The 14,692-nt window shown below is 42.0% G+C and overlaps 1 protein-coding gene across 2 annotated transcripts in view; it reads left to right on the top strand.

Annotated features, from left to right (window-relative positions):
• plxna4 (plexin A4) overlaps positions 1–14,692 on the top strand; it is a 195,959-nt gene that overhangs the window by 127,627 nt on the left and 53,640 nt on the right. For both annotated transcript variants that reach the window (XM_030785978.1, XM_030785970.1), the window contains exons 6-7: positions 8,880–9,003; positions 14,149–14,302. In XM_030785978.1, the coding sequence (XP_030641838.1) occupies positions 8,880–9,003; positions 14,149–14,302 (278 nt within the window). The remainder of the gene's footprint in view (positions 1–8,879; positions 9,004–14,148; positions 14,303–14,692) is intronic.

The following is a 14,692-nucleotide window of genomic DNA, read 5'->3' as shown; positions in this document are numbered from 1 at the left end:
CAAATAGATTTTAGCATCACATATTGGAGAGGGCGGAGGACGGAGAAGCCAAGATTGAATATGTGCGACCGGAGAGAATTGACAGTAATTCGACTATAACTCGTTTTCATTTCTCATCCTAATAGCTTTATTATAGCTCACATATGAGGCTCATATTAAAGGAGTGGAAATAAGACCTCTCTCTCTCTCTCTCTATCTCTCTCTCTCTCTCTCTCTCTGTGTCTCTGTCTGTCTGTCTGTCCGTCTCTATTTCTCTCTCCCTCTCTCTTATTTACCCTCTCTTCTCTGGTGCGAGTAGTCTTTATAATGAGGCTTGAGTGGCTTAGGGAATGGAGCAAAGATCTAAAGCAGACCTGGAGAAGCTGTGTAGATGTATTGGAATGAAGACTGAGGTATAATTGTAATTGCCTTGTGTTGTGTGTTTGAGGGCCCAGAGACATACTCACTGCAGTGTTACCTGTTCCCTGATATTTAACTTATGAAAAAAGCATCACTCAAAGTGGATTTTATTGATAGAATGGTTTAAGGTGGGTCCTGTAGATGACATTCTAAACAAAATGGAAAGATTTATAATATAGACTATATATCATTAAGTAGTTGAGAGACTTTTTTGTGAATGTGGTATCGACAATACCAATGGTAGGATTGCTGTACACAATCATTGTTGAGTGAAGATTAGCACCTCAAAGACTAATGATGTACATAGACCATCAAGTAAGCAATTTTTCAATAAGTAAAAATTTTCAGTCCATCTACAGAAGCTATGACTACCTCCATTTAACTCTTTTGGCCACTGCTGATATGAGACTTCACAGTTTTTCTTGTCCTCTCATTTAACTCTGTCAGTGCTAATGGAACCCACTGTATAACTTTATAGCTTAAATCCATGTTGTAGTATTTGTGTATTGCTGGCACTGGAAACATTGTTTACAAAGACAAGGCTTTCAACACCTGTGGAGACACATCGCCCTGCTCTGTCAATTGAGAGAAGCAAACTGTGTTCCAGTTGTCATCCTCAGTCTTTTGTTAGCATGAAAACAGTTACAGGTGTCTCTCTGGGGCAAAGCCTATCCAGGAATGCCTGGAATAGCTAGAGTGAAAAGTGGCCTGTTAAACACTACCGCAAGAGTGACAAATACCTATACTTCTACAGCAAACATTAAGTAATTTTTGAAACCTGCTTCTCCACAAATGATTTTGGTAGTTTTAGCTAATTTTGCCACTTTTAGCACTTACAAACTAAACACTGTCGCTATTTTTGTTAGTATCATAGACTCAAAGCCTGGTTTAAGTAGTTTGCACAGTGGCTTTGGGGCCGGACCTGTTTGGCGCCCAGAGCACGTGTGTTGTTGCCCAGTGGAAAGTGTCGGTGGCTGCTGACACGAAGCTCCCTGGGGTTCAGGTGGATGCTGAAAGAAAGGAACAAGCCAAAAAGTGACGGGGGCGTCAGAATGGAACACACAGTGGTGACCAAGTCCCTCAGAGCTGTCACCCAAACCTTTAAGAGAGGAGGCACAGCTACATGGCTTAGGCTATCCCTCACTGTCACCCAGACTGTCACCGACATAGCTCCGCTCACGGCCAGTGAGGGAGAGAGAGAGGTTGCCTATCTCAGCCTGACAGAGCGTGAACTAAACTCAGACACTGACACATCACATGAGAGAGGAGAGAGAGAGAGAGAGAGAGAGAGAAGTGGTTGGAGACTAAGAGGAAAAAACACAAGGGAACGGATCAGTGGAAAGAAACAGAAAACAAAAAGAAAATAATGTGAGGGAGAGAGTGAGAGAGAAACAAAGAGAGTGAGAGCAACAGAGAGAGAGAGTGGAGGAGAGAGAGAAAAAGAGAAATGGGATGATGACCTTTACCTTGGGCAGTAAGATGACATTATACATTGACAAATGAGGTGATCCGATTAGCTCTTTAAGAAAGTGTTCACTCAGGTAAAGCAATGTTACCTCTGAGGCTTTTACTACAATGCCTACTGTTTAATAACAGTGTAATAATATGTGTTATACAACTTCAGTTAGTAACTATGTAATCTCCCCTGGCAGCAATTTATTAATCTGCTGCATTTGGCTGCAGTAATAGGGTATAAGAGGGTATATTTGCAAATATACCCCGTGTTTGCGTGTACCCCCCCCCCCCCCCCCCCCCCCCCCCTCCCTCCCAGTACTGTTCCTGTGTTGTCCTAGGATGCGAGAATACAGCTCAAAAGGGGGTTGGTATTGAACAGAATGAATCAATAGCTGTATGAATTGCTTTGAGATTTGTGGTTTTTACCATACAAAGCGTGGTGTTTTTAGGTCACTCGAGGAAGGATCATAACACTGTCGTGTTTATCCTAGAGAAAGCTAAATTTAATCTGCTCTCAAGTGTCTACACTGTTTAACCTGCAGAACTGGCACACAGACACGCAAAGTCGGGCGATTCTTTTCATAACGACAACCTGGAAACATGATAGTGCAGCTCTGAATACGCTCAGAGGCACACTGATTCATGTCACCGTGCCACAGACCCTGCAGGCTAATTCACACTGAAACCTAATCGTGTTGATTTCAGGATTAGCAAGCCTCTAATTTTAGCTTTACTTCTTATTGATTTTCTGTGGGGGATGTGCTATGACCAGTTGGACTTTAAGTCACTGACGGGAGACTTAGGTCCTTCTCTTGAGCTCCTTTTAGAAACTGCACAAATGAGTTCATTCTCAGGTTTTCATCTCATCTTTCCATGTAGTTTCTACCTTGTCTTTATAGAACATGAAGATCTCCAACACAACATGTAACCATTTTAGCTGTTAGCATTTGAAGAGCTGGTCTGTGGGCCTGAGATCCTCCAAAGAGTCTCTGGATTTTTTCCCTTTTCTCCAAGGGTCTCTTGGCCCGACACTTAGAACTCTATTAACCTCTATAGCCAAAGAGCCTGAGTCTGTGTCTCTCTGCATGTGGGATTCTCACCTGCAGGCACTGATAAAAAAGAGAGAAATATACATTCACCCATGGACCCTATCCCAGGTGACAAATGTCGTGCTTAATATGTGCAGTGTTGGATCGGATCCGTGTGTGTGTGTGTGTGTGTGTGTGTGTGTGGGGAGGGGGGGGTGCTCTTGGTGGAGATAGATAAACTGCTTAATATACACTTTGTCAGAGCAGACCCCAGGCGTTGGTTAAAATGAGAGATGAGATGAAAGAACTTGTGTGAGATGTTCCTGACAGTTGCTGAAATCGTTTACCAGCTTCTGCTGTGACAGTAGAAGAAGCCCAGCAGAAAAATCTCTATGTGCATATGTGTTTGAGAGTAGAGCATGGGATTGCTAGAGAGCAGTTGTCCACTTGGTGTGTTGTAGGGGGTCTGGATGGATGCCTGACCCATGGAAAAGGGGACTTTATTGTCTCTGCAATTTTTTTGGCAGATCACTGTGACTCTTACTGGCGGGTGGCTGTTTCTCGATGACGTAATTGAGTTGTGCAGCGGAGTTGATTCCAGGTGGAGCTGATTTATAGTGGAAATAATTCCAGTCCTAGAGTCAGTTCAGAAAATGAAATCTTATTCAATTTATGAATGCAACAGTACAACTGGAAACATATGGGTGGTTTGCAGTTAAGAAAATCACTTATTCAAAATGTAACTTATGTAATGAACATTTAACACCCAGGCCATTTTCTTTCAGTATATATTTACTTTTTGCTTGTCCTTCACCTCAGACATATAGCAAGAAACTAGTATAAACAACAGCTGAGATTAGTGTGTGTGAGTGTGTGTGTGTGTGTGTGTGTGTGTGTATGTTTGTGTGTTTGTGTACAGGACTGTAACACTAGGTGCTCCCCACTAATTTTCCGCTCAGATGGGGATCCCTGCCCTGTGGGGAGGATTGTGGCCCCATGGGCAAGCCCAGCATGCCACTACCCCAGCAGGAATAATCAGGTCAAAGCCACTGGGCTGCGTAATGACTCACCCTCTCCATCTCTCCCTCTCTCTTTTTCTCTCTATGTCTAATGATGGCCAGCAGTGGAGGGAACTGTTTAGTAACATTGCCTCTAAATTTAAACCTGCCATTTGTCATGTGTGACTGCTGCTCGGTGTGCTGCTTGTTCTGTATTGATGCAGTCACTAGTTCCCCTATCTCTCTCTCCCTCTCTCTCTCTGTTTCTTTTTTTGCTTGTCTTATAATGCAGAGCTCCAACGCCATGCAGCATGCAACACTTTGCATTTTAATACACTCTCAATTCCCTCATCACAACTTGAGAGAGAACCTCAAGCCAATGCACAAGAGTTCAATTCAATTTCCACTTCATAAAACTCCACTCCGGCAAAGCACCCAAAGAATTTTATCAAGTGAAAGTGAGTCAAGCATAGAACACTTGCAAGGAAAGATAGATTTTAACTCCAAATAGGACAGACAAGCACAGATAAATTTTAATTCTGAAATAAGAGGGACAAAGGACAGATTGATTTTAACTCTGAAACAGGGAGGTGTCACACTGTGATATGGTGTTATCCTGCAGACATATGGAACGAGTAGATCAAACACATGAAATAAAGATTTATCAAATCTGTTTTTTTTTTTTTTTAGTTCAGTTTGTGTGTGTACATGTACGTGTGTGTGTGTATGTGTGTGTGTGTGCGCACAAGGTATGGTGCTACCCTAGTGGCCATATGTAGTACTCATTGTAGATCTATCTATCTATCTATCTATCTATCTATCTATCTATCTATCTATCTATCTATCTATCTATCTATCTATCTATCTATCTATCTATCTATCTATCTATCTTTAGCTGTAGCTCTCTCTCACTGACTCTGACTCTCTTATTCATGTGTGTGCATGCACACACACACACATGTGCAAGCACGAACGCGCGTGCGCACACACACACACATGCACACACACACATACACATTCTTTCACAGCTGCAAAGCCTCCACTGTCTGCACTTCTCAGTATCTCACATGCTTGACTCCCTGACTTCCTGACCTGATCCTGCTGAACTTGTTGTTGTTGATTGTTTGTGAAAGCTGGTGTTGAGACTGTAGGGTGAGTCACAGAGACTGGGAGACATTCTCATAGCTGGAGATGATCATGGGCTTGCGGTGCTCCTCTAATTGTGTCACAGCATCAGAGACGGTGGACGAACAAGAGTGAAGATTACTCCCATTCACTGCTAATCTTATCCTTTCACTGCCTGTCAGCTATGAAGTACCAGCCCTTAATAGCTTAATGTTTCTGTGCTGTTTATGCAAGCTCCAATAGACGTTTGATGTGTAATTGGCTTTGGAAATGTATCCTAATCAGAGTTTTCTTTTTCTTTTTCTTTTTTCTTTTTTTTTCAAGATTCTGAAGTGGTTCTGGTTTAAATCTGTAGCTGTTTTTTTTTTCTCTTCTCAAATAGTGGACAAGTAGTAATTATGTGTAATGCTATGATATCAGTGGTTCTTTATTAAAATAAAATGATTTAAAGTGCTCACAATATGACTTGAAGAGTCAAATACACCCAATGAATCATTTTATTTGGGTTTAATATCCGAGATGTCACTGACTTTAACACATACTCTTCCACATGAAATGAATAATATCTTGCCTGAGAGACACTAGAGCTGTCTGTCACAGGGTCTACAGACTTGACTTGACTCTTACATGAAATATATCAGTGTTATTATCCACCGATAAGATACCAACAGCAGAGAATGTATATACATGCCCATTCAGGGTCTAGTCCACCTGCTGTAGTCATAAAGAAGTACACAACCCTGGGACATAGTTTTCAAATGTGATATCTACTGTTTGCATCAATGAAGAAGAATAGTTATGTTAACACTGCTTTTCTCAGAGCTGCGTACACTTTTGAATCACTACTTGGCTTTTGAAGAGAATGAGAACTCTTTTGAGAAATAAAAAATGCTGGTTATTGTTCTTTAGAATCATGGCTAGGCTTATTTTTCTTCTTCTTCTATTTTTTTTTCTCTCATGGCCTCCTGGCTGTACCTGAAAGTGTTCCCTGGATATGCTAATTATTTTCTTGCTTGTTTGTTTGTTTTAAAAATTCAGCCAGTGAATCAGTATGGCACTGAGGGAGGCCGTTTTTCTCATCAAAACAAATTGAAAATGCACCAACTATGAGACAAGCCAAAAATATTTACTTCTGATGATGGTAATGAGAGATTTCTGTGCCCTGCTGTTCATCTGCATGATGCAATGCAATTTGGGTCACTGTGTCAGAGAGAAGTAGAGGAGAAGGTCAGAGAGAGCGAGCAAGAAAGAGAGAGAGAGAGAGAGAGAGAGAGAGGAGCGGGTGAGAGTGAGAGAGAGAAAGAGAAAGAGCAAGAGAGAGAGAGGGAGAGAAGAGGGAGAGAGGGAGAGAAAGGGAGAGAGAGAGGGAGAGAGAGAGAGAGAGAGAGGGGAGAGAGAGGGAGAGAGAGAGAGGGAGAGAGGGAGAGAGGAGAGAGGGGGAGAGAGAGTGAGAGAGAGAAAAAAAAAAAGAGAGGGAGAGAGAGACAGACAGGCAGACAGACACAGAGATGGGGAATATGAATCCAGGATGGTTGTCTCCACAACAAACTCTGCCCCCTCCCCTCTGTTTGATCCTTTGATGTGATTTCAGTACGTTCATTATTCATCAAAAACAACACATTCCTTCATGTTCCCAGAGCATTTGCATAATGAGGGGAAAACAAATTGCCCCTCAGTCTTTTAATGGAGCCGTTTACTTTACTAATGATAATGTATTAAAGAAGCTGACAGGTGTGCACAGGATCACTTAACAAGGAGAATCACCAATTTATCAGATGGTAAACCATTTACCAAACGAACCAAGTGTATATCAGCTAAACCCCCCAAAACACACAGACACACACAAAACTTGTCAACTCTGTGAAATATTAAAAATGTACAAGTATGTACATAAATACAAATTAGAAATTTATGGCATAAACTCTCTCTCTCTCTCTCTCTCTCTCTCTCTCTCTCTCTCTCTCCCTCTTCCTTCCTTGTGTCGCTGGTGTGTGATGTTCAGAGATGGATAGTCAACATAGGCTTGTTTATAAACGTCAATACCAGTCTTACGGAATAAAGCTACTTTTAGGTAGCAGAAGGCTTCTTATCACAGTTATCTCTCTGCCCTCAAACCACTGCAGTTCAGTTTGACCTCCTCATGCCCCCTTTTGGCGATGAAAGGTACTGCCAGTAAACTCCTTGCACGGCTCAAAGTATGCATTTCCCTGAGTTCTCAGAATGCTGTGTTTGAGTATAAAAGGCCTTTGCAATCCCTGGCTTTGTGGTTAGAGAGCAGAGAGAGTGGCCATGCACTTTTGTGTTGTTTTATTGAGAGGTTTGACAAGTGAGTGATCACCTCTGAATTATCACCGAATCCCTGAATTGAGCAACACAACACAATTTGGCCCCTTTACAGTGCTCACGGTATTGCGGGTCCTCATCTCTTTTTTTGCTCTCTCTCTCTCTCTTTCTTTCTCTCTCTCTCTCTCTCTGTCTCTCTTTCCTCCGTCTGCTAGTAATGTACATACACTCAAGTGACTGAGGTGTGTGTGCTAGGTATGTGTGTGTGTATGTATGTGTGTGTTCTCCTCTGGACACATTGTACATGGCTTGCTTATTAAATCAGCAGCAGAATGGGAAGCATTCTGACTGACTGGCTGTACAAAGGGACTGGTCCTGATTAAACCCTTCTCAGACCTGCTTAGCCGTAGAGCCGAGAGAAAGAGGATGATTGTTCCTTCTTAAATCTCCTCCTTCCTTTCTTCTTCCTCTTCAAGCAGATTATTTCCTTCTTTCCATTCTGTCTACTGACTTCTTTTCACTAGGCTGCTTAACTTCACAATGCACACACGTTTCTGTCCTGCTCTCTCTCTCTCTCTCTCTCTCTGTGTGTCTTTCTCTCTCTCATGGATGAAAAGACTAGGCTGAGGTATTACCCTGTCAAAACTGTCACTGCTTATAAACTCCCTTCACTCCAGCTCTGCAGATTTGCAATTAATTGCTATGGAAGTTTGTGTAAATCAGTAAGGATTAAACATAAGGAGTTTCATGAGGTAATGAGGTTGGGTTTTTAGGGAGAACTTGGGCAGAGTGCTTTCAGAAAGACTCCCGCTGGTGAAACTACTGCCTGTTTCAATCTGTTTGCACTAATACTTGTTTCAATCATGGGTTTTGCTATGATTCAGCCATCATTTTATACCTTTACTACTCAGTCATTTTATTCTTTTACTCACTCAGCTCAGCGAGTTGTTATATCCAGCAGTCCAGCCCTACATGCAGTAAAGTAAAGTGTATTTTAGCAGGATTGTCTTTTTAAAAGTAATTCAATAGGTTTGTCTTGGGAGCCTGTCAGCCATGGAAACCAACTAACGGCAGGCATGAGAGGCTCCCTCTCCCTTCTCATGATACAGTGCTATGTAGTGGATTAGACCACCTGGTGGCTGGATTAGGTGCATGATCCAAATGCTGTTCTTCTCCACCTGCACTAACATGAATACCCTTCATTAAGAGTCCAGTACAAAGCCCTGGTCTGTATAATCCCTCTAGAGAGCAGCTCTGGTTCTGTGAATAGAGCAACGCTTGTTTTAAACAATGCTAAAAAAAACAAGATCAAGACTCAGACTGTGTTACAGACCTTGCAGTCTCCTGCCATGGTAGAAATATGAGGAATAGCTTTGACTTTTCTCTCGGTCAGGTCAGTTCTCCTTAGGCTGATCTGCCCCAACCTCCTCCTACCCTTACCTTGAGTGAGACTATTTATGGTGTGAATATCTCTGCATTTACTGGTAGTAACCCTCTGCACTACATGGACCATGTTTACCAGAACTCTTTGCTCATTTTCCATTGTGTTTCTCTCTGATATCCACAACTTTTCCTCGTCTCTGTGTTCCAGGTGCACCAGGAAGGAGAGATGCGAGCGTTCGTGGGAACCCAGACGTTTTGCTTCGGACATTAAGCAATGTGTCCGTCTCAGCGTACACCCCAACAACATCTCTGTGTCTCAGTACAGTGTCATGGTAAGTGTGCCCAGGAGGATGGAGTTTGTTCTACTGTCTCTCCACACAACATTAATGTCACGTCTCCTGCTTTTGAACTCAGAAAACCCCACAGTGATGTAAGGAATCAGGAAAGCACAGCTTGGACTTGAAGATGATTTCACTGACAAGACCAACAGTATCAGAAAATGTGCCACAACACATGAAGTGCACTTCTGGATTCATCTGAGTGTATCTGAATATAAGTGCTTTGCAGAGAACAGTGTTTATAAGATTTTATGGCCTTCATAAAAATGAATGCTAATCGCATTAACAGTCACTACTCACACCCATCATTTGCCTGTCCCCCGTGGCAGGTCAGTCAAGAACGTGGTCCAAACATATGATAACAAATCTTTTTGGCAGAATGGCACACAATCACCTGTCCAAGTCCCAATTTAATTATCAACAGTTGCCATGTCAACACACCACTTAACACCTGTGAGCAGCCAATTAGCCAGGGATTCCATTGTTTACATCTTTTGGGAAATAAGGGAACTATTCAAACTGTACTGAGATGCCTGAAAGACCACACAAGGAGCATAGGTATTTTACATTGTATTTTACCGTATTTTACACTGATTTCCAACAATCTGACAGTTAAGAAGGCCAATTCAAAGTGTAAAACGGACACTTATCTCCGTCTCCTTTCCCTCACAAGAACCTCCTAAACTCAGTATGGCTGGCTTAAAATAAAATGGTGGCTACTCTGTCAGTGCAGCACACCCCACCTTTCTGAAAACTAGAGATGATGAAGCCAAAGGGATGCAAAGGAAGTTTCTTCAGATGATTAAAACTGGACCTTTATTCTCAAATAACACTCAGTCACACTGCTCAAATCTGAGTCTGTCATAAAACAGAGCAATAAAACTGATTAGAAAAGCTCCTGAGACCCGTGACGATTCCTCGGGATATTGATACTGATATTGTGTGTCTATAATGTGGTTTTGTCAGCAGCGCGGCCTCTGGATTCAGCATTAATGCAATCATTCAGGCCTGTGTGCACGCTCTTATGGATCCATCTGTAGTGATGATGGTCCTTCCAGAAAGTTACGTCATGCCCCAATGAACGTGTGAGATATGTGTGTTTGTGTGTGCCTCTGACTTGAGCTATGTCTCTGTCATTCTGAAGCAGTCAAGGCAAACACCTTTAACAGGCTGTTCTCTCTACCTCTCAATAAGACTCATAGTGTTTGTGCGTCTGGGTGTCTCTATTAGGCCCCAAAGTGTAACAGATTCATTTTCCTCATCACAGCTACACCAGAGGGAGGATAGAGAGTTGGAGAGCATTTTGTTGCATGGGGGGATGTGTGTGTGTGTGTGTGTGTGTGTGTGTGTGTGAGAGAGAGAGGGAGAGAGAGAGAGAGAGAGAGAGAGAGAGAGAGAGAAGGAGAGAGAGAGAGTGTGTGGATGGGTTGTACCAATTCCTCATGGCGTCTGTGTCATCCTAAACATTGTGAGGCCATTTTGTCTCTACTGTCCATGTCCCTCTCTCTCTCTCCTTCTCTCTCCTTCTCTCTCTCTCTCTCTCTCTCTCTCTCTCTCTCTCTCTCTCTCTCTCTCTCTCTCTCTCTCTCTCTCTCTCTCCTTCCCTGTGGTTGCTTTCTGTTTTGTAAAGCCCATCAAAACAGGCCGTGGCAGGGCTCCTTATCCTCATGTAATCCAGCACATCCTCAGAGCCAGCCAATCAGATTAAGCCACCGATCTCCGCAGGACGCCTCAACACCCCTCTCTGCTGAGCTGGAGCCCTAATCTCTTTTCATTTGTTTGAGAGATCCCTTTCCACTCTGCAATCACACTCTCTCACACCCCTTGCTTCCTGGTTCATTTTCTTTTCACTTCTCCTCTAATTTCCTAATCAAATGAAGGAAACATTTTAAATCAAATTCAGCGTCCCCAGAATACCAATGTGTGTTGTAACAGCATAGCTTTTAGGTCGTTTCAACAAAACCTGTGCAAATTGTTTAGTGAAAAGTAGTGGACCTTCATTGTTAAATCATTACACATGGCCCACGGTAGAGCTGTGAACCCTGTGTCAGTGATACATGTTTAAATTATATCAAAGATATAAAAATAGTTGGCACAACTGAATAAAATGTAGTTGGATGAACCCTGAACTTATCGAGCTGTACACAGTATTAAAAAAAAAGAATTAATACTGTACACAGATATTTTGTAGTCATACAGATTAAAAAAAAATCACTTTTTTTTTTTTTTTAAATCTCTTATTCTGCAATGTAAAACTGAAATAATATTTCTGCAAGTGTGTTCTCGGGTTCATGTGAGTCAGAGCTCAGTGGGTGAGTGAGTGTTTAACCTTTCTCTTTGCAGGGGAATTACCCTGGGCAAAGCAACACATCTCAAATCCAATTGATTGCAAAAATGTTGCCAGACAGGCAGGCGTGCAGGATAGTCCTTGACCTTTATTATGATGAAATATTTGTGTGAAGAGATAAGCTGAAGCTCCGTCTCACACTCCCCGTCTGCCGGGAGCATTTGCAGAATCAAGGCAAGAGTTTCTCATAAAACAGCAAAGATTTATTATTTTTTTTCTCCTATAAATTACATTTCATCTACAAACTCTCTCTAAGCATGTCCATGTTTGATCCTTCTGTCAATACACTGAACAGTAATGGGCTCTATGGACATCAGTGGCTACAGAGAGGAAATGTGTGGTATTTACAATGTGCCCTTGTCCTGCAAAAACTGTCATCAGTGCTAAAGATAAATGGATTACAGATTAATAGTTTAATAATGTTGATTACTGCTGCATTTGTTTTTTGTCGATCAGATCACTATTAATACAAATATAAATAATTATTTATGGATAATTATTAATAGTAGAATAAATGCAAAAGTAGTTGATAAGCTTAAATGAGCAAATTACACAAAGAGGAACCTGTGTTTCAAAACTGTAGCACATCTGAACAAAGTTGTAAAATCAAGGATTGATATAATAACATGATATAATAAAAATGCGCAAATGAGCAGACATGGCTGATGTTCAGTAATAACGTTCAATAAAAGTAATATATGATTATGATGACAACTGATGTGCAGATATTGCAGAAAGACTCAACATGAGCTTTTGGAAAAGCCATAAGTATATGCTGCCAGAGATGAGAAGTGTGTGAGAAGCTAACCCCCTTTCCACTGCCACACATTTATGACAGTGTGAAAAGTTCATGCTAATGCAATTAATCAAATAACATTCACAGCACTTATTTTATGATTGCCATCACAAATGTAGTGTTCCAAAGACATTAAACGTACTGCCCCAGCACCGCTGTGCAGTCTGAGGCCTGCCCTTCCTACGATACCTCTTTATGAGAATCTAAAATGATAGGGCAATAGAAAACGATATTTTGTGAAACAATGGGTGTACACAGTTAAATTTACGGTTTGTCTCTGATGCTTATCAGGGCCAGAGATGTTGAAGGTTTTCTGAATGCCCGTCACTAGGTGAATGGTTACTAGCTCACTGCTTACCTTTTCTTTTAATTTGGATATAGAATGATTTTACGTATTTACTTGAAGCATCACAAAAGACAAGACAGGCACACAATAAGTGAGACATAGCAGCTGTATGTCCCTGTCAGAAACGGGACAGTGTGTTCCAGTCCAACTAAATCCAAACCCTCACAGTAATTAAACTGACGCTTCTGTACTTGGACTGTGTAGTGACATCTGATTGTTTTGAATATATAGTGTGTTGGTATTCATTACCAGGAGCAGAAATGAGAATCAGTTGGGACAACATCCCATGAGTCAGTGCAAGACATTACAGTCTTTCAACGCCGGCAAGTTGATTTTCATATTCATCTGGTCCCGTGTGAGCTTACCTGCCGACTGCTCCAAATGTAATTGAAGGAATTCTCTCCGTAACCCCTTCTTAAAAAGGAAAATAAATTAAATCCTTGGATCGCTGTGGCACCTGTCCTCGTGTGTGTCTAGCACTTAAATGGAAACGGCTGTATCTGCAACTATAGCCTGGACGTTTCATTAAATAGCAATATAAAAACAGCGCGGGTCAGCCCTTCTGTATGATGAGAGATGGTCTCAGGCCCATAACTGTAATGTAATGCAGCTGCTGGTTTCCATCTGTATGGATATTTGGGTTTGACCTACTTCACCTGTTTGTACACACTCACTATGTGTTCAAGGAGAATCTCCACCTGCGACTGCTTTAAAGTCAAACCAAGCACCCCGTGCTGAGGGAAAGGAGCTTACGCAGTGGTATTTTTGAAAAAAAAAGAATGCATAGGCTTTTTTTTCTATTCTTTGTCTGTTCTTCGCCTTTGTTATTCTCTCTGTCCCTCTCTCCCAGTTTTAGTTTCTGACCTCTCTTCTTCTCTTCCTGTGGTCATTTCTATTACTCTGACCTCAATGTTCAGCTGTATGTGTGCACTGAAATCAGAATGAAGGAGGCAAAGAACCCTATGGCATCATAGGTGATGGTGAGAGAGAGAGAGAGAGAGAGAGAGAGAGGGAGAGAGGGAGCACTCTGGATGAGAGTTGTAAAGTGGCCATTGGGGCTTTAATGGCAGAAATCACTCAAGAGAACGGAATTCCTCTCGCCCTGCTGACCTGCCCCCCCCCCCCCCCCCCAATCCCCCCCCCCCCTCCCTCTTTCTTTCTCGCTCTCTCTCCTGTCCGTGGAAAGGCATTAACGTCAGAGTCTGGTGATAGATGCGAGAGTGAAAGCTCATGATGGGCTCTGGACGTTTTCTCCTGCAGGAAATAGTCAGGATTCAATGGTTACCGTGACAGGGTGCAGATGGACCCAGATATTTATGCTACTGCTTCATGTGTGTGTGTATGTGTTGTTTGACTGTTAGCTTGGCTTCACTCTTATGGCTGAGGCAAAATGGAGATGTTAGATGAATTTCTTTCTTTCTTTCTTTCTTTCTTTCTTTCTTTCTTTCTTTCTTTCTTTCCCTCACACATTTTTATCAGCACGAAATACAATTATTGTAAATATAAGGATATGACATACTAATTTAAATCCTAATATTGGTGGTTTCTTTCTTTTTCTTTCTTTCTTTCTTTCTTTCTTTCTTTCTTTCTTTCTTTCTTTCTTTCTTTCTTGCTTATCTCTCACCTTCTTTGTTTTTCTTCCTTCTCTAGCTCATCTTGGAGGCTCATAATGTTCCAGAGCTTTCCGCGGGAGTGAACTGCACATTTGAGGACCTTGTTGAGATGGACGGACTGGTCGAAGGCAATCGCATCAAGTGCAGCTCTCCTGCAGAGAAGGAAGTCCCACGTATCGTCATTGACCAAGGTGCCCAAATTTATTCATTCACCTAAAACCACCAGTAAGAACATCTGCCTTCAACTTAACCTGCGCTGATGCCATCTCCATCTCATGCATTAGAATAAGAGAGAGAGAATGCGACGGTGAGGGAGGAAAGCTATACCTCTGAGTGTAGTCTGGCTTTTACATGCTCTTGTTGTTTCTCATTACCTTGCCTGGAGCTGTTGACTTTTGCTGCAGGACATGTTTTGTAATTGAGTGAATAATAATCAGCAGGTTTCCTGTTCTGTCTCTTTCTCTCTCTCTCTCTCTCTCTCTCTCTCTCTCTCTCTCTCTCTCTCTCTCTCTCTCTCTTCTCTCTCGTGTGAATTTGAGGATAGGAGTGATTGAATCCTCCTGGCTGATGATGCTCTTCAT

This window comes from Chanos chanos, chromosome 1 (assembly GCF_902362185.1).
Source record: "Chanos chanos chromosome 1, fChaCha1.1, whole genome shotgun sequence".
NCBI lineage: Eukaryota > Metazoa > Chordata > Actinopteri > Gonorynchiformes > Chanidae > Chanos > Chanos chanos.
Note: the sequence above shows the minus strand (reverse complement) of the source record. Positions and strands in the feature narration are given on the sequence as shown.